A 27,390-nucleotide genomic window follows, 5' to 3' on the forward strand; every position below is an offset into this window, starting at 1 on the left:
AGTGTTTAGAAGACAGATAGAAAATAAAAATAAGACACATGTTTTAGTGCTTCTGATTAAGCATCTGAAAAACATAATACAACACATGCTAGAGGGTGCATGGAACCTCAAAGTTTCCAGTAGTTACTGAAGCAGAAAGAGAATTATTGATGCAGTCAGTAGCAAATTGAAATAATTATCTGGTTTTCACACCTCTTCTTACCCTTACAGATAGGACTGTGAGTATTGCTGTGAAATTACATATGAAAAAGCTAGGATGCTAAAGATTGTTCCTGTCCTTTAGGGTCTTACACCTCAACAGTATTTATTCTTTCAAACAAGCTGTAGCAAAAAACTGTGTCTTCAAAACACCATTTGATGGGTAAGGTTGTATGTCCTGGGTCACAAAAAAGACAGATTATGTGGTGAAAATGGTGTCTTAAAGTATTCACTGAATAATCTAATACCTTTCAATGTTTAGTTATTTTTGTCTATATCCACAACCTGAGATTTTCTGTTTCCCTTACCTCATTTTCCATTTCCTAGGACATTAGGAAATCTAACTGGGCCAGAAAAGTACTGAAAATGAGAATAGGAATTTGAAAAGATCTTCCAAATGACTTTTCCTTTGCAAATATTTAAATGTACATGTGTGCATTTTTTATTTTTTATTTGTATTTTAATCAATAAAAATGGTTTTTAGTGAAAGAAATTGTACCTCTAATGCTTTTAATAACTTCAGAAATATGTGGAAAACATAGAAAATGTTAATAACATTTTTTGTGGTAGAAGATGTTAAGTCATCAGCCTAAATATGCTGGGCATGCCAACCATCTTCCTTTCAGTACACAGAGTGATTGCTTCTTTGTGAAGGATTAACCAAGTAAAAGAGGAAGAATCCAAGTTATTACCACAGACAATTCATTGAATCAAAGACCCTCAAGAGGACTCAACTGAAGGTTAGAGGATGTGGTCTTGCAGGAAACAGTAGATTTTTCAGCAATCAAAGTAACTTTACGAGGTGGATAGCCAGGGAAAGAAGCCAGCAGACAACAGGAGAAGGAGCAGAAGTATTTAGGAACTGGGAGCACCTGCCCTCTGGAAGGTGTGGTTCAAAAACTGTAAGCAAAGACACTGCCTTTCTTCTGCTCAGGAAAAAAAGAGGATTGTGCATAAACAGGAATTCATGCACTAAAGAATAGAGAAGGAAACAAAGTCCTTAAGAGCAACTCATTAGTTCAGAGACTTTTCAGAGCCCTTCAGGTAAGGAAAGATTTTCCTGACAAAAAGCTACTTTTAAAGGATAAAAAAATCTTGGTACTTATGGGCATGTGGTTAAATACCACAAGACTGAGTAAATGCAGAGAGTGGAAAGTTTACCAGGGGAGTTCCATCCCAAGGAGATGATTTGCACCTGCCCCAACAGGAACAAGGGAGACTATTGTCCTTCAGTGCATCCAGGGGTGGTGAGTGGTGGGATCTGTGACTGCTCTCATCCCTCCACAGGCGTGGTCTGTGCTTGGGGCACTGTGAGCATCCCACTCCCCCAGGACAGCTCCTTTCCCAGCTGGCTGACAGTGGGATAACAGGACTAGCAGAGAGCTGCCATGGAAGGATGTGGGCTTATCATCTCTGAGCTAGAACCATGCTCTTGGAGACCATGACAATTAGAAGTGAAACTTTGCTTGGACTCTGTGATGAAGGGGGAAGCCAACGTGGACAGCAGATTTCCAAGACAATGCTTTTGGCAATGTGTGCTGTTTCGCAGATGGACTGTTACATTTTGTTCTCTTTGGAACATATTTAGCATGCATGACTTCCTTTCTTAAGTAATGAATTCTGATAATCATGCTACAAATTTCTGTGGGTCACAGTAGTAGCTAAGGCTGCTTTTCCTTCTTTTGGTCAGCCATTGACAAAAGTGGGTATGCTTTTGCTATCATGACTATTTGAGAGCCACTAGTACCATGGGGTTCAACACAGCAATACTGGAGATTAATTTGACAGTTGTGAGAGCACAGGTCTTGTAGACTGGAAAACATTTACCATGGAAAATCTTCTTCCCCCTTTTACAAGGAGGTGTGGGTGATTTTGGGGCCCTAGGTCTTTATTTTATTCTGTCTGTCTTTTAGTCCCACTGTTTTACTGTCACAACCCCAGGAGCTAACCCGGCTCCTAAGATGCAATGATCTGGAAGAGAGCCTCAAAGCTGACAGCTCGTTCCAGAATCTCTGTCTGCTCAAACACTAAAGCTCATTCAGTCATTTATAACCCTCAGGGCTCCATTTTAAAATAATACAAAGATTGGATGTCTGTTTTTTATAGGCATAATTGCAGGCCAGGACTAAACATCCGAGCTCAGTAACATGGGTATCAGGTCCAAGATTACTTGGAACAGAGCACTTTCCCCAGACTTCTCCCCCACTCCTTATTTGGACACTGAAAAATAATTTCCTCAGTAGTAGATTTTTACTCAGTGAAATCACATGTTTTCTCAAAACTTTTTTTTTTCTCAAGATAATTACATTTGATAAGAAAAGGGAAGAAATAACAATGCCACATTCCTAAAGTGCAGACTGAAGCCAAATTCAAACTGCTGCTGTGTGGGGTCAGTGTTTTTTCCAAGGACAACTGACCCCGCTGAGCTTGGACACAATCCAAGATCAACTCTCTAAACACCTGTTTAATTGCATATTTCACTGTCTGAGGACTGGCCATTGATTGCTGAATTAATTTTCTATCAGCATCCCATATGCATTAGGTTATTGGCTGATGGCTAAACAAGGATTAAAGTGAGTTTTTCACACAGAGGGTCAGTCTGGAAATGGATACTAAATAAGTGTGAGGCATGAATCTGTAATTTTGCTCCCTCTGCCTGGTATGAAAATTGCTCAACATGTGTCACAGGTTCTAGGTCTCCTGCCAGCTATCTGAGCCTTTCCTTAGCAAGAGCACTTTACACATTACTCAAAAATGATAAACAGCAGCTAAACTGTGAAGGACTTTGAGCACAGTTCTAGTCCTGCTTTTGTGGCTGAGATTTACAGGACAGCCATGCAAAGAAGTGCATAGCAAGGGGACTAAAGAGCCAGCAGCCTCTCCCCTCTCTGCTCAGACCTGTGCATGGTTCATACACTTGGCATCACCTGCATGACCACAGATCCTCACTCCCACCAATTCCCAGGGCTCTCTGTTGGGACAAGATCACAGCCACTTGTGTGGACTATTCCTGGTGTCCCATGAGAGCTTTTGCACAAATGCACAGTCAGTATGCTGACTCTGGGATAAAAAAAAAAAAGACAAGCTACTAATTTCAACCAAGAGCTTTGCTAAAAGATGGAAACTCCATGGGCTGGAACATAACTGTACTCTCTTGATTCATGATTTCCTGCTGCAGATTCTGCACATGCATGACCATTGCATGTGATTTGGGAATCTCAGCTATTTCCCTGCTGTACTTATTCTATGTCAAATAGCTGCAGTATAGCAGAACAAGAGTGACCCAAGTACCCTGCAGAAGTGAGGTAGACAGATTGCCATTCCACTGATGACACTGAACCTGCTGAATTAGGAGGTACAAAGAAGTTTTTGCTCAACATGGTTTTATCTTCATCATCAGGAAATATATTTTCAGCTGAATAAATGAAGTGTTATTGTGGTTTCTCAAAATTACCTATTTTGTATGACCGTACGCTACACTGTGATCTGCTGGCAGAGTGGTAAGAGGAGCCAGTGAGCTTTTATTAAGAATGCTTCCAGCTGCTGGGAGGTTATCTAAGTAGCACTTTCTATTGCAATGGAAACAAAAATGTGCAGTCAGAGCCAGGAAATGCGTGCTCAGAAATAAGAAAAAAGATTCTTACAATCATCAGTTTGCTGCATGATATGAAATAGTCTCATGCAAGAATCTCTAGAAAAGGCTAATAAAACTTTACAGAAGAGGTGTAGAACTATTAATAGTGAAGAAATGAGTTTTCTATGGCTGAATTGTATATGTTCTCTGCGTTACTATGGGTTAGTTAAAAAGGACCTGAAAGAAAGAATATATCAAAACTATAGGTGTTTAAAGCATTATTTATAAAGGTTTGAAACATGTCGGTCAAATGCTATTGGCTTCTCCTCCAACAAATTTTTTCAAAGACTTTTCTGTTAGGGTACAGAACATGAGAGAACTAAAAGCAGAGAACTGCTATTCCCACTTTTGTTCCCTGGGGAGCTTTGAGAAATCTCAAGCACAAATAGTCCAGCCAGCTGGTTTAGCCAATTGGTGGTCAGTTTATATTTCCTCTAATAAGTGAACTTCTTGACCGTACATTTTAACTGAGTCATTAAGAGCTCCTTTTCCAAGTGTTTTGGCAGGCTAGAGAGGTCTGGGACTGTGAATAAACCACAATAACTAGTAAAGAAGAGAACAGTCTGACTTTTAATATGGCAGAAGAAATTGATCCAAATGGATCCAGAAATTAAAGCCACAGTGAAAACAATGGGATACAAATATCCACCTGCAGGTTATAACAGAAAATTTTATTTGAAGGGCTGCTTCTTCCACTAAAATGCAGCCATTTTGGATGTGTAACATCAAGTGTGTTGTGCAAACCACTGAAAAAACAAGTGAGATTCTAGGTGAGCAATATGTACATACCCATAGTGAAAATTCAGTATGAATGCTGTAGTCACTCTGACAGGATAACTTGAAATCTTCAATATATATGAAAAGAAGACAACAAGGGATCTCTGTCATGGGATATCATGATAGAGATCCCTTGTATGGGATTTGTCACTAACTGAGCTCTCACAAAAGCTTCAGCAATAATCACCAGCATCTTATTCAGTAAAGGACTGCATTCAAAACTGCTTGGCTTGAGCACTCAAAGAGGCACCAGCTGGAGGTGGCACGGCTGTGGATTGCCTCATGTCACTTGAAGCTACATGAGTCAGACACACATATAATGGGCACTTTGACTTTCTCCAAGAGGCTAACACCTTATTCCCTTAACATAGCCACTAAACCAGGGAAAAGACCCTGGCTTGCAGAATGTGTGTCTCAAAGTTCCTATAGTGAAGTAGAAACGGTTACCAGAAATGTAGGATTTTTTTCTCAAGTTTTTCAGTGGAATGAATCTTCAATTTCATGGAGAGAAAATTCAGCCAAGACCATCCAGATGAAGACTTCTGTTTTATGCCAGGATCAATACAGAGGAAGATCTGCCCTTATCTCAATTAATTTATTGATTGACAGGTGGGGAAAAGGACTCCTATAAATCTTAGGTAACTTTTATTAGAAATTTTCTTTGATGCAGTTGTAGCCTCACACCTTGTCCTGCTTGGGAATTTTGCAACCATCTAGAACCTGGTCATGCTTAAAACTGGCAGTTCTTGGGGCAAAACAAAACACAACTTTCTGCTTCTAAAGGCTCAGCACATCTCCTTTGAGATCTTACTATATCAGAATTTCCCAAATCTAGAAATTTTCTGTCTTAATTTAGGCCCTACAGGTAACTGAAAGGGGCTACTGAGAGAGAGACAGAGAGAGGGAGAGGGAGAGAGTGAAAAAGCCCTCTGAGATGAAACACCTCTTTTTCCAGGGAGCCATGAACTGAGAGTAAGGAGAGCAGGAAAACTGCCAGTAGACATCCACATCACACACTAATTGGAACAAAGTAAACCTCCCATATCCACACAGTTTTCATTTATCCAGGACAGTTTGCAACTTGGTTGGCTAGCGGTAGTTTTTGGAACATTGCAAGAAAATGTGGTTCAAGCATTATAAAGCAGTGAATGCCAAATCTGAGTTAAAGCCAGTTATTTGAGCAGGGCTTATGGCATTTTCCAATGATCACCATCACTGAAATAAATAAATAGATGGCTTGCTATGTATACGCTCGGGGGGAATGTTGCCCAACATTCATAGCTCTTTGCTATTAAGAGTAATGAGGACACAGCTGTCTGAGTCTGGAAGCCAGTATTTGCAGAGATTTTTCTTCTCCACTGGCTTTATTCCACTACCCATTCTTTGCTTATAAAAGAGCCCAAAAGTTCCTAACATTTATGCAAGAATTACCTTAGCTTTGTGGCGCTTTTGAGATTGTTATAAAACATGCTGACACATGGACAGATTTGAAACTCAGATGAAATATGAAAAACAATTTTCTCCCCTGATAAGATCCCCAGTGCCCTTAGTGCCAAGGATAACACTCTCTTTTGTCAATCATGACAGCTTCTGGAGCAGCTGGCAGGAGTTGCTGCCATGGGCAGAGATCTGAAGGTCTCCCATCTTAAGAAGGACCTCTAATTCTCACTGCAGACCCTGGGGTCGTGATGTAAGTTTTGAGTAACACTTAACTGGTCTGCTCTACAGAGCCTCCAAAGCAAGGCTCCATTCAAAGACCTGACAGCACTTTAAAATCAGTGCTAAAAGTCATAGTCCATGTGACAAAGAGAATATCACTTTCATTTTATGGAAGCCTTCAATATACTAAAGGCTTGAACCTGTATCAGACACAGGCTGCTGCACTTCAGGCACTGCAGTTTCAGAGCCATGGCACAAGGCATGTTGAAGTTGGCTTCTGTAAATCATCTGGTCTCCACTCAAAGCAGGGACAATTCAGTCAGGCTGCTCAGGGCCTTTTCCAGGTGGGGTTTGAATTTCTCCAAGGGTATGACCTTTAGCTACAAAGTTTTTGAACCTCTTTTCCAGTGTTTGACCACCTCACTGTGATAAAATTTCTCCTGATATCTAATAAGGATTTCCCATGTTGCAACTCTTGCCCATTCCTGTCCACATCATCTCTGAGATGGATCTGGCTTCATCTTCTCTACACACTGACATTAGACAGTGGAAGGCAGCAAGCAGTACAATTCCCTGAGAAGCCTTATGTTCTTAAGGCAGGTTAAGTCCAGTTCTCTCCCAGTATGACATGTGCTGCCACCATCTAACCACCACAGTGGTCCTTTGCTGCATATCTTCAGTGTGCCCAGGTCTTTTTTATGCCAGGAAATCAGAATGACTGGGAGAATTGGGTTCCTATGAAGGCAACAGAAATTGACTGCATTTGAATTCTCCCCTGGAGGTATTAAGAGAAAATAATTAAAATGTGAATCTCTGCTTAATTTAGTAGCAACTGTTGAGGTTGGTGAACCATTTCATTGGATGCTGAACAAACAGAACCAGACTGCACTACTCACAAACACAGACCTGCACACATTTGTCCCCAGATCTCCAAGGTAAGCCAACCTTCCTTATACCAGAACTCAGAAATTCCTGACCAGTGCTACAAGCTGACCAGCCTGGGCACATGAGCAGTGCCACAGGCAGTCCCACCAGCTCTCACATTATCCATGAAAGCTCAGAAAGCCATGTTCACACTGAGCATTCCCAAGCTAAACAGTTCATTTTCAAGTGGCCTGGCCTGAAAAAAGCCCTATGTTCTCTTTGCGTAATTAAAAAAAATGAAAAGTAAATAAATAAACAAACAGAAGAGACAATGTTCCCAACCAGCAGGAACATTTAATCTCTGTGATTATTCCTAGACCAAACTCCTGCTTTTACTCTCTAGAAGGTACATCCCAGTGAATTTTCCATCATGTGGGCCTGCTGTAGGGGAAAGTTAATTTACATTTTTTTCTTTATGGTACATTCTTTTATTAACCCTTATTGCCACAAGGTCTCAGGTCATACTGAGTCATGCAAGGAAACAGTTCCATTTTAAAAGGCACAGTCTCCAGGACAGAAGCGACCCTAGCAAATTCTTAGCATGATTAGCATTCTACAATTCACAGTCTTTCTAATCATCTCCAATCAGATACTGCAGATAGTGCTTAGTTTAGCATTTCATGTCCCTCCCCAGGTCAAAGGGAATGAACCATGGATAGATCATGTATTTATGAAAATGTTTCATGTCCCAATTCTCTAGATGTCAGATTATGATTTTTGTGGAGCAGAATATGATAGTATTTTGTATCTTTAGATGATGAATTTACCAGCTCCAGAATGCATGTGACTTGCTGGGCCATTAATGGATATACTGCAAATTGTCAGCCACTCATTATCTTTAGAGGCATTCTCTATTCTGTATAGGACACACCTATGCCATAGTTCTCTGGACTCAAATCTGTATGTGGGCTTATTGCCTGAGAAACATGGAGATAAACTTTTTATTTCTTTCCATTAAATTCATGGGCAAAGTTCTCTTATACCACTTTTCATCTATGACTAGTTAAACCTCTTGAAAATGTTAACGAGAAAAAAATTTTGTCCCAAAATGCAATGTACCACCTGAAAAACACAATACAGGTTTTACAGAACTGTATCTTCAAACAGCACTGATTCAGTGGGGAAAAATACCTCCTTTCTAAAGCTGGCATGCTACAGTCTTTTGGGATGAGTGCATGAAATCAACTGATAGCTGTCCATGCACAGGTCTGGGCTATTCCATCAAAAAGTCAGTCCTGCTTTTAATTAAAATAATTTCAATCTGCTTCTGAAATAAAGCTCCAGATGCAGTGGTTAGTGAATTGCTGGCAATGAGTGTTGTATATACTGCTGCAGTCTACCTCTGAAGAACAGGAGCCTGATCCAAGGCTGCTCCAGCCTATGCCGGGTTTGGGATTCCCCACAGGGTTTGCAATAGCAGGAAATTAGCAGCATGCTATGGCTTTCAGATCACATCTCCTCTCCCTGGCCTGGTTCCTGCTGCAGGATTAAGGAGTGGCAGTCTGGCAAACAGACTGTGCACTGCTCCAAGATTCCTCCTTGGAAAGGGGATGTCAGGCTACCCGTGCAGGCTCTCGCAGCTCTGCCTTGCTCAGCCACAGTGACAGAAATGTTGTTTCATGGGTGGAGGCTCTTACCCATGCTATGAGCTTTTCTCTGCAGAGTTAGATAAAACATACTGGAACTTTTTTTGTGCCTCTGTGCACACTGGAAGCTGGCAATATATCAAAGGACTCAAAAGTACAGCAAACCAGACCTGACAGTATTTATTGCACCTCCAACTTGAGTGAGACTCTTTCTTGCTAAAAATTGTTCCAGGCAGCTTTTAAATGATTCTACTGTTACATTTTGTACAATTCCTCCACTACAAAATACCTACTGTGTTCTTGTATAACCTGATACACTGCAGTGCCATAAAGGGCTTTATTATGTTCAGTCTAAAAGTAATTTTCCTTCCTTTCAGCAAATTTTACCCTATTCAGCAATAATCATTCTTTTGTGCCACCCACCATACAAACTTCTACTTCTGTCATTTACAGTTCCAATTACTGTCATCTTACCCTAAGTTTTGTAATACACTTTAATAGTTCAATCAAAGTCAGCCTCAGTAATGGCCCCAGCTTGCTGCTGCTCTATACTGAGATTTCCATAAACTTGTCTACATTTTTCTGGTAGTAAAGTACCTACACCTAATGGCAGTAGGTTGGAGCCATTCTCAACAGAACATTCTGAAGTACTATTTGCTCTCTGTTCTGGAATGAGAAGTCTTAGTAACACTGTCAGAAACTGCCTAGTGCTACACTGCTTTTGATATCACTGACTTCTCTTGATCATCTTCCTCCAGATGACCCTGTGTTAGGTTATCTTTTCACCTACTGCTGGGTTCCAGCCACTTAATTTCCTGATCACAATTGTAGCTTTCCTAGACTTCTGTGAATTACTGTTTATACAATCTTCCCATTCAGTGTTACCTACAGATATGTTGGTTGTACCACAAAGCCAATTAATGCCTTTAATCCAACCAGCAATTTACTGACTCACAAGTTAATGCTTCATTTACCTAGGGGGCTGAATGGAAAACAAGAATTTTACTTAAAAAAAAAAAAGAAAATAAAACCAAGCTCAAAATGTTATAAAAAAGCAGATGTTAAAATTATTTTATGGAAAAAAACCAAAAGGAAACCCAAAACTAACAACACAGTCTCAGACCAAGCAGTAGATTGTGGATTCTTTCAGACCCTGCAAGTTTATGGTGCATTCCTCTCCCTTTCCTCCTAGACTCTCCCTGTTTAGCTGAAGCACTTTTATTTTCAGTATCTGAATGCTTCATTAATACAAACAGATTTATTCTCACTGTAGTAGCATGTTACTGACATAGAGCTAATGCATAGGAAAACCAAGATAATTTTCCAGATGGACTTATGAGTTTGTATGTTCAAACTTGCAGATGCCCAAGAGAAGACACTGTTCTCACCCCAACCTTCAGTAAGTGCTATAGGTCTCTTCCTGAAAACCCAGACCCATCAAGGGTTTCCAGATGATTGCTTGGATGTTGAGATTCCTCAGAGAAGTAGTGAGTTCTGGAAGCAATATTGAGTGAAGAGGTCTGAGGCTGTACTGTCAGCCCCTGACAAAGGCTGCAGACCACACCAGTGGGCATTTCTACACTAAACTCCCATGGAGGATGCAGGTCAGTGAGAGCAGGGGATTTAACCAAGCTTTGGGGACCTGGGCCTGCATTTCAGCTCTCCTGACACCTAAAATGCTGCCTATCCTCTGCACCATCCTTCTCCTCACACTGCAGTGTGCTCTTATACCACAGAGCACCTGCAACCGTGATCTACAGTTGAAAGAAGAGAAGGTTTTGCTGGTGTTAAAAATGAAGATGGATTTCAGCACTTCTTGTCATCCCCAAGGGGCAGAACATCCCAGAAAAGTGGCAGAACGGTTAAAAAACTGCCCTGAACTGGGCTGGTTGTAACTCACATTTATCTTCTAGCAGCTTTATTTTCTTTGAAAAATTCTCTCATGTCATTGAAGTAGTAAAACGGGAAGGCAGAGAACTGGCAGATTAAAGGGTCAGAGCATGTTAAACCCCATGCAACATCTTACTCCAGGCAGCTCTTCTATTTCTGTGTGGCAGCTCTGTCATGGGTCTGGTGTTTTAAGGACAGGACAAAGGAACAGTGCCAGCACATTATCACTTTCTATAGAGTCTGGCAAAACATATGGTCCATTTGGCTGATTTATACTGGCAAAGAAGAGAATTCATATTTTCTATATATTTTGGCTTAACATCTATATTGTGACATATAACCATGGCCAATTTCAGGCTGGAACCAAATGAAAAGAAACAAGACTGACCCAAAACATGTAAGGGAGAGGCCAAGAAAAACAGTGACTTTTAAGTCATTGAGAACACTGCCATCTCTAGGAATTGTGGGTGATGCAAATATATGCAAAAAATTGACATATGCCCGAGTAGGGTGCTGGTGCTATGAAGGGCACTGGAATAAATCAGCCTTCCATGTGAGGAGAGACTATCACATACTGAACTCTGCACATTATGCCACAGGAAGGTAGAGAAAGTATCACTCATAGGAAAATGAGAGAAAAACATGCCAAAGAGCTGACAGACTGGGGCAGGATACTCATGATACCCATCAGTTTCCCAGCACTGTTAAGTGACTTGATTTTCTTTTAAGCCCTGAATGGCCTAGTTGGTGGGACTGTCTTGCATGACAGCTATTCCATAAAGGAAAGCTCATGAAACCTACCCCAGGGCAGACAGAGCTAATCTGTACATAGTGGCCTTAACTGATTTGGCACTGCTGAAATCCCTGGAAGTAAGACATAATAAAGGCAAGGCGGCAACAAAGGCCCACGTATCAAACCAGTGCTGGCAGGGAGTGTAAGGAATCACTCTGAGATTAATGGCAGGGGTGCTGCCCTGCCCTGGCAGCACATGCCAGAGGATATGGCAGGCTGGGCATGATTACTGCTCCTCTGAGTTGAGTCAGATGGAACCTCCTGCCAGCCCACTCTGGGTGACAACTGAAGTCTGTGTATTGCTTGGCTCAGAGCCCAGTGAGCAATAACCCCCATTTCAGAGACCAAGCATAACGGAGGCCATTAACCAGAGTATCTGTTGAACTTCTTCTCCTTACATACCCTTTCCTTCTGTAGTCTACATATCTCAAGAGAGATGAGATTCCTGGGTTCTTGCCACTTTGTATTCCAAAGTATCATACAGTTCCAAGAAAGAGGGAAAATTGAAACACATCATGAGATAGAGAGGTCACAGTCTAGAAAAATTTCAGCCTTCCTGTGTCTGGACTGTAGCCTGCACATCTAACAAGACAAGGACACTGTCCCTTCTGTGCTTATGCCCCTTCTCTGCACACAAACCCATTATGTTATAACATGACCTGCTCTCATTCAGCTGTTCCCTCAGTATGCCACTGTGCTTCCCTCCTGGCTCACAGCTCAGTAAAACAGAAACTAGAAAACTTTCAATCACTCCCAAATAGCAGATGCACACTTCAACAGACAGAATCAGTTTAGCTCAAGGTAAAGTTGAAACCAAATTCAAACACTACTAATTTTTACTCATAAGATGATGATCTGACCACCTGTCTATCTTGAGCTTGAAATGTCAAGGAATGCCACAAAATCTAGGAAATCCTTATTGTGGTATCAATATTTTAGCAGGAGAAAAATATGGTACCTGACTGCCTGACCGTAGATACTTAAGGTTAGGTTCAAGACAGCTTAACTTAAACCTAATAAATTCACTACAAGAACTTCTGCTTTAAGAGCTTCACCAAAGCCAATAGGGACTGTAATCATGGGTCTAAGTGATTTTGTCCCCAGCTGTTGTCCAGCTACCTACCGAGTATGACTGTAGTTCATTCAAGTTCAGTTGTGGCTATACTGTAGTTGTATTTATTCTGTTTTCACTTTTCACATCATCACACATAAATACAGTCAGTGAGTGGTGCTTGAAGGGCACTGACATGCAGAATGATGGGCCTGCTCCTAATGTTACCTTTTGGATACTCAGGAGCCTGCTAGCTTTCATTCCAGTGAAGAATGCCCATTTGCTTAATAACATGCCAGCATTATTGGCTTGCATGTTATATTTCTTGGTTCCATTCTACTCATTCCTTTGTTAGTAGTAGAAGTTTCATGAATAAATGGAGCACTTGCCTGTGCTTTAACCACCAGACTGTGTTCCTCCCTCACTGCACTTAGGGAGGAATGAAAGCAGGAGCAAGCCAAGCCACAGAAGGTTCAGTTTACCATGCTACAGATCGATATGTACAGCAGCTATTTCTATCAAGCTGACTTCTCTACTACAAATGGATTTACTTCAGTGAAAAACAGCATTTTGACCCTCATTTCCCATGGTAAGCTGAACAGGATACTTTTACTGATGGTAATATTTCTGTAGGAATGACTCTACTGATGGACCCTTCTGTAGTGGCTGGATGAGTCTTGCCTTTCCTCAGTCCCTGCCCATTCTCTGTGCTGGTGCAATGGTTTCCTGAGGGAGGAAGGAGCTCTGACTGCTTTCAGATGTACCTTTTAACCTGTGATTATTTTATACTTAACTCATAATTACCTCCATGAAGATTGTTGGGATTGTGAATAGATCAGGCCATCAGATCAGAAGCACAGAAGCTGGATCTAAAAGATTTATAGTTATGTTTGTCTGGAGCTGTATAATGTGGGTTTATCCAATGGGACAGGATTATGTGAAGTTTATCTGTACTCCAGGATGTGAATGATCCTTCTTTCATTACTCTCCTGACATATGGTCTTGAACCTTAATGTATATCGTTTGTATTTTCCACATGTTTATTTTACCTAGCTTGTCTAGTCTCATTACATTAAATAATCAAGGGAAAACCATCTTGAGTTGTTCTAAAACATTAAACAAATACAGCATAAGTAGAAGGTGATTGAAAAACTCCAGGATCAAGTGGCTGCTGAAAGCTTTTTTAGCTCAGATATTCCTTGAAGCAAATTGGAGATACACGTAAAGGGCTTGGACTTCGCCTCTTCCCTGATCTATGCAGAAACATAGGCAAAAGTGGCCACTGAATTCCAGCCAGGTTAGTGCACTGCTGTTGTGGCTTAGGGATGGTACTTTCCAATTTAGTACTGCCACTAAAAAAACTACAAGCTGCTCTCCCTCCCCCTTCCTACTGGAGGCACAAAAGGCATCACATGTTGAGATAAGAACAATACACCAGAAACAGCAATGAGATAAGAAAATGAATAATAACAGCAACAATATTAATGACAAAAGTGTACAGAAGAGAGTGATTCACATGCAAAAAAGCTCATTACAGCCTGGACAATAAGCAACCCTAGATGAATTTTCTCAGCTGGAAGGAATCCCCTCTTCCTGGAAGACACAGTCCCTTTGCCTGCCCCCAGCAATGACATGAGAGGGTAGAGAATAACCTCTGGGCCCTGGCCATGCCCCCACTGGCTACTGCAAAAAGTGAACCCTGTCCTGGCTGGAACCAGGACAACTGGGGAAGTAACTGAGTGTCACATGTCTCACCTTGAGCTCACTGCTGTAGAATTATCAAACTGGACCTTTTTCTCTTGTCTATCTATCTTTACATGATACTTCCCTGGAAGTCACTTCCACACCTATCATCCCCTCATGAAATTAATCTTGGTATCATCCTGAAAATGAATATTATTTCACTTTAGCCCCAAAATATCCAGTACAAAATCACAGAATCATTTGGGCGGGAAAGGATCTCTGAGACCATTGAATCCAACCTTTGACTATGTTGTCCCATAGACCACAGCACTGAGTGCCATATCCAGGTGTTTCTTGAACACTTCCAGGGGTGGTGACTCCAGGAATGGCATGCTTTATGGCAAAGCCAGGAACTGAACACAAACTCCTCCAACCCAAGCCTTAGCCACCAGCTATAAACTCTTGAGATTCTTGAGAGGAAACTTTTGCATTGCTATGGCAGCATGAGGTCTCAATTCACATTTCCTCCTACAAAGCCCATCAGAAAACCATACTACAAGTAAAAGCTACACATCATGGCCCTTAATTTAATTAGGAACTGTCAACAATTGCCTATACTTTCAGAAGTCTGAGCTAAGCCTCTCACAGAATCTGTTCTCATGTAATCTTTCCTTCTTTTTCTGGTTAATTTGGACAGGATGGCAGTCATTCCCTAACAGTGATCATGCATAAGCTTCAGGAACTGGCCCTCTGGAGCAGCAAAAGAGATTGTCTCACAGACCAAGAGGAAAAGGGAAAGGCACAGAGCTGACCCAAATAGGGTTAAAAAAGGAAAAGGCGGGAGTGGATTCCATTGTAATTTACTTTATACAAACCCTTGTAAGGCATAATCTCCTTGCTGCGTTTCCCTACTTTTCTTCCTCATGTTTCTATATGCACTGAGAGGTCACTAGGAAAGTCATTAGGAGGAGGCAGTCTGGCTTGATGGCTAAGCCATTGGATAAGGAACTCTGGGCTCTATCCCAGCACAGCCATGAGCCTGATGCAAGGCCTGGGCACCTCCTTTCAGTTCTCTGTCTCTCAATTTCCCTCCCCTTTCCCCACACAGGAACATCTGGTTCCTTCATTTTGCTTGAAAACTCATCTAGACATAGGCTGCTCTTAATGAGGTTGGGACAAGGCAGGGCAGTACAACTGCAGGCTTGGATGTGGGGTTTAGGTATGCTTGCAATATAAAGATAATGATCTAAAACCCATCTGTGCAAAGGTAATCTTTTGAAGGAAGGAGTTTCACTCCACAAATGTAGGACTGGGGACCCATAGGTGGGGACTGTAGGAGGTCCTGCCAATCTCTGAGAAACAAGGAAAGCTGAAGCAATGACTACTGCACAAATGGGGCATGAAAAACAATTCTCTCTTGCACTTGAAGACAGCATCCTTCCATTTCCTTCTTCCTTTAACCTTTCACTTTAAAAATAACAATTATGTTTTGTTGTTTTTTTTTTTTTTTAATTACCTCCTCTGCCCTCCTCCCTTCTCTGTGTATCTAGGTCATACTCATCTGACCTTATGCTCATACTTTTCCTAGCATTTGCCTCTCTATCTTTGAGGTGTGCTTTCTCTGAACTCTCTATTCAACCCTCTCCAACCCCATCATCTCCTCACATTGTGAGTTTGCATTAATTGGAGAGAAAGCAATAATAAGAGCCCACCCAGTACAGTTCTTTCCACAATGCCCAGAAGGATCTGTGTTTGAGGCATGTTTTGAAGATCATTGTAAATCAGGAAACAGCAAGGTGGAGTGAAAGGAAACTGGAAAGAGCTCTCAGCTTACGAATGTATAAAGCAAGAACACAGGCCCTCACTCCAGTAATCTGGAGCCAACAGTTACTAGACTAAGTTCCTTGTGCAAAAAGTCATTATTATGACTAACCCATTCTGTATTTATAGAGAAGTAATGTTAGAAGACAAACAGTTCAAACAGTGCTCTTGCACTAGATGTTCTTTGCTTTTTTCTGTATGTGATTTTTTATTCCAACATTAATTGTGGTTATAAATCATTCCCAACCTGCTTTGGAATGATTTACAAAAACTCTGTGCTGTTGAAAACACAGACCACTTACATACACAAAATATAAAGCACTCAGCAACTCCAGGGGTAAAAAATACCATGTATTAGGAATCAAACCCACAGAAGACTTAAGAAGTAATTATCATTAAAACATTTCTCTGTCTGCTACCACAAATGGCTACAGGTACTTCTGCAGAACACAGAAGACACTGGATGGCAAAGCTATCATGGACAGGTGTCTTTGAGAGGCACTTGAACCAGCAAAAGTTTTGTTTTCATAAAGGACAAGATCTAGAGATGAAAGAATCTTGGCAAGACTGAATGGTGACCAGGATAGGGAAGGATTTTGGACACTTAACCACTGTCTGTGACCATCCAGGCTAGAAAAGATGAGGCCAAAAATCTTGAAAGGGAGAAGAATGGATAATATCTCTTTTTTTGCCGCATGGAAACATATCAGCCCCACGAGGGGGAATGTTATGTGAACAGCCAGGGGTGCACATTCCCTTGAGAGCCAAGGAATGTGGGGCCTTGGCAGGCAGGCCAGGTGCCAGACTGGAACAGAGCAACCTTCTTGCAGCCTCCCTACATTTTGTGGAGTGGTTGGAAAAAAAAAAAAATAGAAAGAGCTTGTTAAAACTCACACAACTTTCAGATCAAATTTTTGTCCTGTTTCACTTTGGAAGTCTCTTGAACAACCTCAATGCTTCAAAGATGAGGCTGTAAATCTCCCAGTCTCCCAGAAAATGCTCCTGTATTTAATAAGCTGTTTTGACTGACATTCAAAGTGAAAGTAAAGTTTTCTGTTGTCCTAGCAGTAGAATATGTGACTCTGATCTGTAACTCCATATCTGACCAGACAAAAATGTGTACTCTGTTAAAATCTGCAGATTGCTGAGACACATTGGCATGAGAATAGCTCTGGTTCCCCTGCAGTCAATAGCAGAAAATCTCATTATCTCTAATGGAAATACCTTTGACTAATTTTATTTGGAAAGAAGGTGCTAGAGGGTGGTGTCTGAACACCAACATAACAAACCTGTTACCTAGTGGCCCAGCTACTGGGCAAAATTACTTCTAGTTCATTCTTTTCAACCATTCCACCACACAATTAGGCCTTGGAGTGCTTTGTATCCTAAGAACATGCTGAATATGGACAAGGAGGTAGGCACAGAGCAACTGAAATACCATTAACATGAGTGATGCTTATAATTGGCTTATGGATGCCATGATCCTGTGGGTCAGACTTTCTTGAATGACCTGGTAAAATTTTGGTTGCTCCTGAGGACCCTGTTAAGGTTCCCTGATGTCTTGCCTCCAAGGACTTCAAGCAAGGCATTACACATAACCTTGTTAACTGCTCCAGGAATCTTGGAAGCAGGGGATCAGGCTTTCTCTACCATCACCACAGTGAGACCTGGACCAAATCACTCCCTTTGGTGACCACACTTTCCATCCTGGGGCACACAGATACAAAACTCACTCAGATACAACAATAAGTACTGCATCAAGATAGTGAATATTTCCAGAGAATTTCACGAAATAAAAAATGAAATCTAACCCAGCAGAGACCCCTGACAGGTCTCATTTTCTTTTAGTTCTGTTTTACTTCCTTTGTCACATCATCTACCTAAATTCAAATCTGATGTAGACTTACAAAAACTGCTCCCAGCTTGCTGTGGTGCTCAAATGGCAGCCTGTCCTTTCCCATGCATTCTCATTAATGTCTCTCATCACCAAACTTTCTTTACAATTAAATCCCAAATATTTGAAAGTAAAAATGACTGAAGTGATCAGCCTGACTGAAAAAAGTATAAGTTCTCCCATTTCTGCCAGCATAAATAGGAACATATGTGCCCTTTGGAGGTTGGAAAGTTCACTTTAAAAGTTCCCTAAATCTCCCTGTTTTGATTATTCTGGTTTGCATGGAGCAGACCAGACAGTATCATTCAGAGGTTTCATTTCCACTTTCATTTCAGCACTTCTTTTCTACTAACTACCCCATGTCCTGAATCATCTAAAGCAAAGTGAGCAAAATGAAAACACTCCTGGAAATCTACAAATCAGTAAATAAAATAACAGGTTGATCAATTTGCTAAGATGAAATGGACTAGAGGCTGTTTTCAAAGAATCAGATAGCAAAAATGCTTATTTTTACATCAAACTCTTCAGTGATCCCAAGATTTAAGAACTCTTCAAAAAACCCCAGGTTTTATGATTTTCCTTTTCTTTGTGTGTGTTTTTTTTTTTTTTTTTTTTTTTTTTTTTTTTTTTTTTTTTTAATTTTCCAGTCGGTATTACTGTGAGTGCTGGTTAGAAAATACGTTTTTCCCACCTTGGAAAGGACAATGATTCAAATACAAAAAATGTGTCCCAAATGTTAGCTGAATTTAACTCTAGGCTTTCAAAGCTCCTGTGAAGCTCTTGTGGTCTCCTTAGTAGGAAAACAAAGAAAATGCATCATCTGCAACCAAGTCCTGCCAGAAATTTCAGACAATAGGGCAGAATAAGTCCAAAAGACAAGTCAGTTTTAGGTCTTGTTTTTTCTGCAGCAGTTTTGAAGTAAGTGCTGTTCTTCAGTCTAAAGAGAGGCAAAATTCTCTGTTGAAAGCTCATGGCTTCATGGTTTAGGCTTTTTTTTTTCTTGTCAAAGACCAGCTCACATACAGCCAAGAGATGAATGAAGTTTCCCCAGGCTCCACCTAACACTTCAAATGAAGGGCCACCTTCTCTCTCATGGACAGAATCATCAGCATAAAAGGCATTCTTTTGATGCACTGACAAATCAGCTGCCATCAGATGGCTGCTTATCTCATAAAAACATTTCTTCATTAATGAAAATGGCTTTCCTGCTTAAATAATAGACTGAGTCATATCTTAGTGTGGAGGGATAGAACGTAAGAAAATAAAGATAGTGCAGAAGGTAGTCTCACACCTGAGGAGTTGCAGCTGTACTAATCACCAAAGATTAGGAACAGGCCTGACCTTAATAGGCCACAGCTGTGTCCAATAAGAAGAAGAGTGCTACAAAAGAGTGGGTTAGTTGGGTGAGGAGAGAGATGGAGTTTGTTGGTTGTGCTGTGAAGAGCTGCACTTGAGAAATCACCAAGAAGGTATGGAACTTTTGAAATGAGATGGCAACATCTTAGTTTGCATGGAATAGTGATATGAAACATACAGCTTGTATCCTTAAAGAAATTTGACTTCAAAATACTGGGCTTGACTGCTGCATTAACTGCAGGACAATTGTTTCTGCAATGTCAGACAAGCTTTAACACGAATGGATATCTAGAAGAAGGATTTGTAGTGCTTACCAGCACACTGGTTGTTCTCATCCAGCTGGAAGCCGAAGCGGCAGATGAGGGGCCGGGTGGCAGTGGGGTAGTTGGGCACGGGGCCAGGGGCTGGGGGTGGTGGGTACACATTGGAGTAGGGGCTCAGGTAGGGCGAGCGGTACACGGGGTTTGTGCGGGGCACGCACAGATAGCCCCCGTTCTGGTTCACACACACCATGTCTCCTCTGCAGGCCTCGGGAATGGTCCGACATTCATCAATATCTGCAATGAAATTGAAAAGGTTTAAAGAGTTAATGGGACCGGTCAAAAAATAGTTCATATGTTTTTTGCATAACATTACAAAAAAAAAAATTATATTCTCCATCAAATGGCTAACCCTTCCTTGAGGAGCCTCACTTTGAAGTTAGATTGCACTAAAACAGAAAACACCTCTTATATTCAACATATCCTGTGATCTACTCATACTATTAGAGTAGTAAAACTACTCTAGAGTACTCATACTATATACTTTAATACTATGAGTACTACATCCTCTAATACTATGAGTATTAGAGGATATAATATGATATATATTATCCTTCCATTCTCTAATAGTATGAGTACTCTAGAGTACTCATACTGATAGAGGGAGAGGACAAGGCCTGCTTTGCTATTCCATAGAAGTTTGGTTTAAACACTGATTTACACATGGCTGCAGCATGCTACTGCCTGTTCCTGCTGGAGGGTCTGTCCAAACCACAACATGCAGATCAGGATTTCAGAAACCGATGGTTTGGTCTGCCCAGCTGTGAAATTTGGATCCTGCTTTGGAAGTCTTGAGTTCCCTCCCCCTGAGTTAGGGATGCTCAGATCTGGGGACACAGTTCAGGCCTCTTTCTTGCTTTGACTGAGATTGTGGCTGAATTAAATTTAGAAAGATATAACTGGTTTAGCCAAATTGAGCATTCCCCTGGTTCTTGGCCATAGAAATAGTAGGCTATGGGAGGACAAACAGTCTGCTGCAGGTTTTTCCTTTTCTGTTTGGGTGGCTTTATGGCATGTAGAAGATGCTGCCCTGGAGACTGAATGCCATTGACAAAAAGATGCTGCTGGGCAAAGTGCAGATTTCCTTACAGTACCTCAGCTCATTTTACTTGGAGTTTCAGTTTCTGAGAATGGAAGGCTTTATTTAAGCCTGCAGGTGGAGATGGGCAACAAAAGACAATAAATCCTGAGTTTGAAGGAGTAAGAGAAGGAGGGTGAACAGCCCTCATCCTTTGGCAGCTACACTGAGCTCCTATCAAAATGCATCATTGTTGTTTGAGTAGCCCTGACAGCCTGTTAGTATCTCAACAATCTCAAAGATCAGTGCTATGTAAAGACACACACACATATATTTATATATACATATATTTGTTGTATATACATGTATATAAACACACATATTTGTTACACAGTAAGAACTTTTCGTCTAAAACATAGTAAGAGCACCACAATGTTAACTCAATAAATTCAGGATTTCTGAGCCCAAATTTCAATATATTGATTTAATCAAAGTCCTACCTAAGCATTGCCCAGAGGCACGGTCCAGGTCGAACCCATTAGTGCATTGCTGCTAAAATGAGAAAAAAAGGACACTGAGTGATGGTGAATGAGAGATTTGCAGAGTCAAATGCTCATCTGGATTATTATGATTAGTACAATTGTTCAGTAGGGTACAGTACATCAAAATAAGCTCCTTCCCCAGAGGACAGACAGCACGCCATGGCCCTGAGGCCTCAGCAGAAGTTCCAGCCCCTTAGCTCAGGAGTGGCACCCTCAGGTGATGGCAGCGTCAGGCTGTTCCTCTGCCCAGGGGCCACCAATGAGTTATGAGTACAGGGGTACAATGTGTTATGAGTTGTTAGCACAGAATTACAGTCTTCTAGTTTGGGGTCTTGGTTTTGCCAGAACAGTGGAATTCATCTCGAAGGTCCTCGTTGCATCTCCCACAGGCTCTGAAGCTCCCCAGGCAGCCCATTCAACACACAACACATCAGGCATTGACTGATCCAGAGCCACAGTTGAAACATAACAAGCTTAATCTCTTGTTTTCCACCAAATCTTTATACAACATGTTATAGGCATTCAAGGTTACTGGAAGCCTTATTCCTTCCTATTCTGCTGGCCATTATCAGGGCTGCAGCCTTGAGTCTTCAATACCTCCTCAGTGACCTCAGCATCTCTAAATTGGTGAAAGTCCTGGTGATAATGGTTTCAAAGCCTGTTAAAATGATTTTCTGCTCTTCCTAGTTTTTGACTGGGCCTCCAGCTATTTAGCAAGGGGCAAAGCAATTGACACAAGCACAGGATCTTCCAGTAAATGGGTTGTGCTAGGCAATGTAAGCAAGAGATATCCAGGAAACAGGAACCACTGAAGCCACCAGAGGGCAGAGGGATGGAGTGTGCTCAAGATCCTTCCTTTTTTGTCATATCTTAATGATAAAGACACTTATTTTTGGACTTTATGAGTGGAAGATTAAAGTACTTAATTGATGTTTGGAAAAGTAGTAGGTTGTAGATGGGAGACAAAAGGTTAAAGGGGTGAGTCAGTGGAAGTGGGTCATTGCAGGAACCAGGGACAGGACTGAAGTGAAACACATGGCACTGTTTGGACTGCACCTGCCACTTGCACATATGAATACACAAAACCCCTGCTAGAAGTGTCAGACAAGTATGGAGGAATTCTGCCTCCATTTGTTTTGGCAGTCCAAGATGTTTTGGTATCATGTTGTGGAAAGCCAAGATATTCTAATGGGAGAAAGTATAATCACCCTCATGTTTTAAAGAATGTATGTAATCTACTTTTTGTTCTCCTTTTTGTGTACATACGCTACACCTAGGTTAGCTGGAAAAGCTCAAATAGTTGTTAAGAATTTTTTTTTTTGGTCAAAAAATGACGATTCAGAAACACTGAAACTATTGTAGGACTGGTTTCAACAACTTTCTAGAACTTTATTTTAGAAAATATTCCAATATTGTCAAAATTACCAGTTTCAGTATCTTCAGAAAGAAGTCATTGCTGTTGTTTCAGCTTCAAGTTGCTTTTTCAAAGCAACTTCAAAAATCAATTTATATTACAAGATGTTTTTATAAAAATTCTAATGTAAACAATATTTTTAAAATTATAACAACAAACCTTTAAAGACATCTCAAAAATTCTCCAGGGGCATGAAAAGCATTTCCCATACAGATCCAATAATCACAAAAATATCAATAAGCATGACCAGTGCAGGAAATTTTCAATGTAATAGAAGAAAAACAACTACATTTCAGAGGCTTTTGGCAAAGGTATTTAGAAACACAGCTCTGGATACCAAATATATCTGGACTATTAACTAGAGATCCAAACAACATGCATTTAGGAACAGTTTTTCCCAATTTAAAGTTACTTGGAGCCTGAGCATAAAAAGAACTAATGATTCTGCTATTTCAAGAACTGGACTGCTTTACTTCCATCCACTCTCTTGAACAGAAATGGGTTTGGGCATAAGTGAAAATAAAAACTGGGATGCAGTCATTCAGGATCACAGTCCAAAATGAAACAGTCTTAAGACTTGATCCTGCCATACACAGCAAAGATGTATTTCTATGAATGAATTCTCCAAATATGGATGTTTCTCACAATAGAACTGAGCAGTCTCTGGTTTCATGGCATAGTTTTTCTTATTTCCTGTTCCAGAAGTGTTCAGTTTAGAGGCAGAATCAGATTTTCAGTGAGGTCCAGGTTTCTACAGGGATATTTTGCTGAGCTGGCAAGGATGAGTCAATAACTCAATCCATGTTCAACTCCAGAATCCTGCTGGCTCCAAGTTCTCCCCTCTAAACCCTTAGACCACACAACTTCCTTTCCATGTAAACCCCAGACCACAGAGCTTCCTATCCACCTGCTAGCCAGTTAAGTTTCATGCCATATAGCACTTCAGTACAAACCAGTACACACATCTCTGCATGCACCTCTCACCTGTGCTTTTCCAGGGCTTGAAAGGCAGACAGCCAGTGTGAAAGCAGTCAGTATCCTGTAATGTGCATAGAAAATAGGCTGAAAACCTTCAGATATCCAGGCTTGTTACATAGAATTAAATACACATGGACAAATTAATTTCTAGGGACACTTCAGTGTATTCTAGTTTTGCTAACGTGAATTTGGCCTTTGGAGAAGGAGTAATATAACTGTGGGCCAGATTTAGGTCTCAGACCAATGACTCTGATGGTACTGGGATTGAAACCAGACTGCAAATGTCTATGGACAAATCTGATTTTTATGACACCCCATGCAGCAGCTGTTAAATGAACAAGTGTGCAATATTCAATAAAGTGGTTTTCCCCCTCTCTGACACCTTTCTTTTGCAAAAATGAAGGCTTCTCTTGCACGCTGTGCGCGTTTTACAGATGGGTAAACCCAAGCAAGGCCCTGCCTAAGCTCACAGCGTGAAGTGCTGGCAGGGCTGCAGACATGTCAAGCAGGAGGTCCTGAATCCAAGCCAGCTGCTCCAACTGCTAAACCACATTTCATCCCCAGAGGCTCTGAGATGAATCCATTTGCTTGGGGCCAGATTCTGTCCCTTTGCTCAGTCTTGAAGGAGACACACTGTGCCAGATCATCAGCAACCAGAGGCTGTTATCTTCAGTGGAGCCTTCCCCAGGTACATCATCTTCACATCTAGTGCTCCCTACTGGGTCTCTCTCCACTGTAACTGAAAGACAAGGTCCCCTCACTAAAAGAGCCCTACCTCTATTTTTGGAGCTCCTTACCTGGAGCATAAAAATTATGGTCAAGTAACCTTCCACTTCCAAATATTTACTAACAGATAGAAAACCATGAAAGCACAGACAGAAACTACTTTTTTCTGGTCTTGTGGATTTCATTCTTTTGCTGCTGATTTATATAAAACTTCCTAGTACCATTAGATCCACACCTTGCTTATCTTGGATTGTAATTCTAAATGGCAATTGGATACAATACATTCCCACAAAACCAGTACAGGAAGCAGGGGATATTTTAGGTAGCCTTAGCTCTGCTACGCATGTGAGCTGCCAACTTTCTCTCTTAGAGCTGTCCCTGATTTCCAGCGTGCAAACTGAGCTGCTGAGCAAGACCTACAAATGCATCAGACAAAACCACACACAATGACCGACGCATTACAACAAATTTAACAAGCTCTGAAAAGTAAACATAAAACCCTAAAATGGTTGTTCATAGTGCTGTGGAGACAGATTGTGCTCATTGGCAACTTTTGAGTGACAAGAAAAGGCAAATTCTGCACAGAGTTTTCCTTAGAGTCCAATGTAAAACATTCAAACTACAATTTTGTCCATTTAGATTGCATTTAATTTATTGATTCCTCAGATCTCTTTGAAGAGATTTTAAAGTGTACATTTCTATAAAGACTGCATACTCACTTTGCATGGAGTGAGAAAAAGCATTGGGAAGGAATAAAGCAGGTTATAGCAGAATACTGACATATGCAGCAACTGGGCTGTGCTGCACATTGCTGCAGGACAGTGCACGATAACAAAATCCCCCATAAAACAGCCAGACAAAACTCAAACATTTTTAGACAGTCTTTAGTTTCCTTTACTACAAGATGATATATTCTTTCCTTTTGGTGGGGGAGTGACCTTACTGCCTCGTACGTGTTCTGTCTGCACCCATGATCTCAATTTGCTCGTTACTTTAGATCTAAAATCCCCTCAAGAATTATTAACAGACATGCAGCACAACCTATCAACACTACATGCAGCTGGTCACAGTAGCTTGCCCAGCAGGCAAAATATTTTAAACTAGCAATTAACTTCTGCAATAGTAACTAATTAACTTCAATCAATCACTGTAGCCAGTGGGATCGTGGCTGCTGCAGTTCAGCACTCCCGCAGATGCGCAGAGTATAAGCACAGATCAAGAAGGAACTCGTCAGAGACAGCACAGCTTTAGTAACAGGCAGATCGTCTTTCCCCACCTCTGACCATTGAGATCCCATCTCTTTGCAAATGGCTTTTGCAAGTGGATTGGCATAACATGTCCCTGCCACAGCTATTTTCCACAAGCAGGTTTCCCGTCAGTAAGCAAAGAAGTTTCATGCATACCACTTACCTTCTTAATCCTTGCATGTCCAAAACCGTTGGGGAAAGGTGGAAAAAACCCAGAGTCTGTGCTGATGAATAACTAGAAAGTTTTCCAAACATTACCCTCTGCTAGCACTTCAGTTCCTCTGTCATTTATAGTCCAAAGAATGAAATGGCAAGTAATGGAGAAGATCGGGAGCCGTCTGTACCTCCTCAGACACTGGAGAGAATACAGAGAAAGCACCTGGTTTTGCTTAGTTCTCTTCTGTAATTCAGCATTAAACCAATTGGAGGAGGAATGTTAAAAATGAACACTTCATTTTCTAAGTATGTTAAACAATGCAAATGGGGGCCTCAGCCTGGGACAGCTGGTTTAGATTACAAAGCTCACCAACTGGCTAGACTCCTCACAACAACCTCGAGGAGCCTGCCAGGATAAAACACTAACAGCTTGAAGGAAAGCCTCTCCCGCTGCAAACTTCACAGTTAAATGTGCCTCAGAGCAGAGAGCACCGTTATTGGACAGAAAGCCTTATCAAGGGACTGGAGAAGGGAAGGGATTGTTTTCCTTGCTCTGAGAACAAAAAAAACGTCAGGGTTTTTTGGAGGCCCTCTAGCTGGTGTCCTGGACAATGAATATGCAACACTTGCTGCTCTGTGCCAATGGCATACTGATGAAAGGTCTGACCCTCTGGGAGGTGAATAACTCGAATTCATGATGATCACAGCTACAGGAACTATATTGCTTGGGGATTATTTGAAAACAGGAATAAACAAATTAAATATTCAAAGGAAAACAAATGGCTTGTCTGCAAACACTGGCTCTTTTTAAACTGACCCCATGCTTAAGGGAGCAGTTTATGATATGAAATATTTCTTCAGGAAAAGCATAACTTGCAGATCTCCAGTTATGACTGAAGAGGAAGGAAATAAAGTACTTTTTCAGGTGTTTTGCAACTTTGCCACAGGCAGAGCTTTAGTAGGTCAAGAAGAACATTTATGGGATGTGAAAGGTAAGCAATCAGACACAGCAAAGATTATAGTGGATTCAAATATGAACACTGAAATGAAAGACAGACAAGGACATTAAACAACTACTTTGAATTTCTGTTGAATGTCCCATTTGAGAAAACCCTTTCTTTCTAAGGAACCTGAAATTATTATCATACATCTCTGTGTAACAGATTGAGAAACAGAACTACAGTTGATATAACAGATAATAATAAAAGTTGCCTCTAAGCCTTAAAATCCAGCTTGAGATACAAGGACTGAGCTGCTTTAGAGGTGCTGAGCCCCCACAAGTTGTACTGGAGCCAAAGGGAAGCTCAAGACCTCTGTATCTTGTTAACTGGCTGTAATTGTCCAAATTACCTTTCAAAAATGACAGCACCAGAGGCTCCAGGCCATTTCTGACAGTTTATCTCTCAGTGACTTGCTTGCATCACTTGCACTGCATGGAAAATTAAACACTCACCTGGAATCATTCAAACAGTGTCTATACATTGGCACATAAACAAGTACCAATTAACTTACTTTTAATAAAGTTCCCAAAAGCCTAACAAAAACTTGCACAAGGGACTTCTGAAGAAGCTGTAGGGTACGTGTGAAGTTTTTCATGGATCAGAGAACAGACAAGAGAGGATAGAAAGCAAAGGCCAGGAAAATTTTCATTGTAGCAAATGCTTAACTCTGAGTATTCTCACTGCTCCATACCACCAGAGTTTCTCAATACATTCAATAACCT

At 41.1% G+C, this 27,390-nt stretch overlaps 1 protein-coding gene across 1 annotated transcript in view; it reads right to left on the reverse strand.

Moving 5' to 3' along the window:
* FBLN5 (fibulin 5) overlaps positions 1–26,246 on the reverse strand; it is a 46,796-nt gene extending 20,550 nt beyond the window's left edge. Inside the window, exons 1-4 of the mRNA XM_054635545.2 lie at positions 25,675–26,246; positions 23,545–23,599; positions 21,105–21,156; positions 19,581–19,823 (exon numbers count right to left, since the gene is read on the reverse strand). Of these exons, the coding sequence (XP_054491520.2) occupies positions 19,581–19,823; positions 21,105–21,156; positions 23,545–23,599; positions 25,675–25,766 (442 nt within the window). The 5' untranslated portion in view covers positions 25,767–26,246. The remainder of the gene's footprint in view (positions 1–19,580; positions 19,824–21,104; positions 21,157–23,544; positions 23,600–25,674) is intronic.
* Between the last annotated feature and the right edge of the window lie 1,144 nt (positions 26,247–27,390).

Source organism: Agelaius phoeniceus, chromosome 6 (assembly GCF_051311805.1).
Source record: "Agelaius phoeniceus isolate bAgePho1 chromosome 6, bAgePho1.hap1, whole genome shotgun sequence".
In the NCBI taxonomy this organism is placed as follows: Eukaryota; Metazoa; Chordata; class Aves; order Passeriformes; family Icteridae; genus Agelaius; species Agelaius phoeniceus.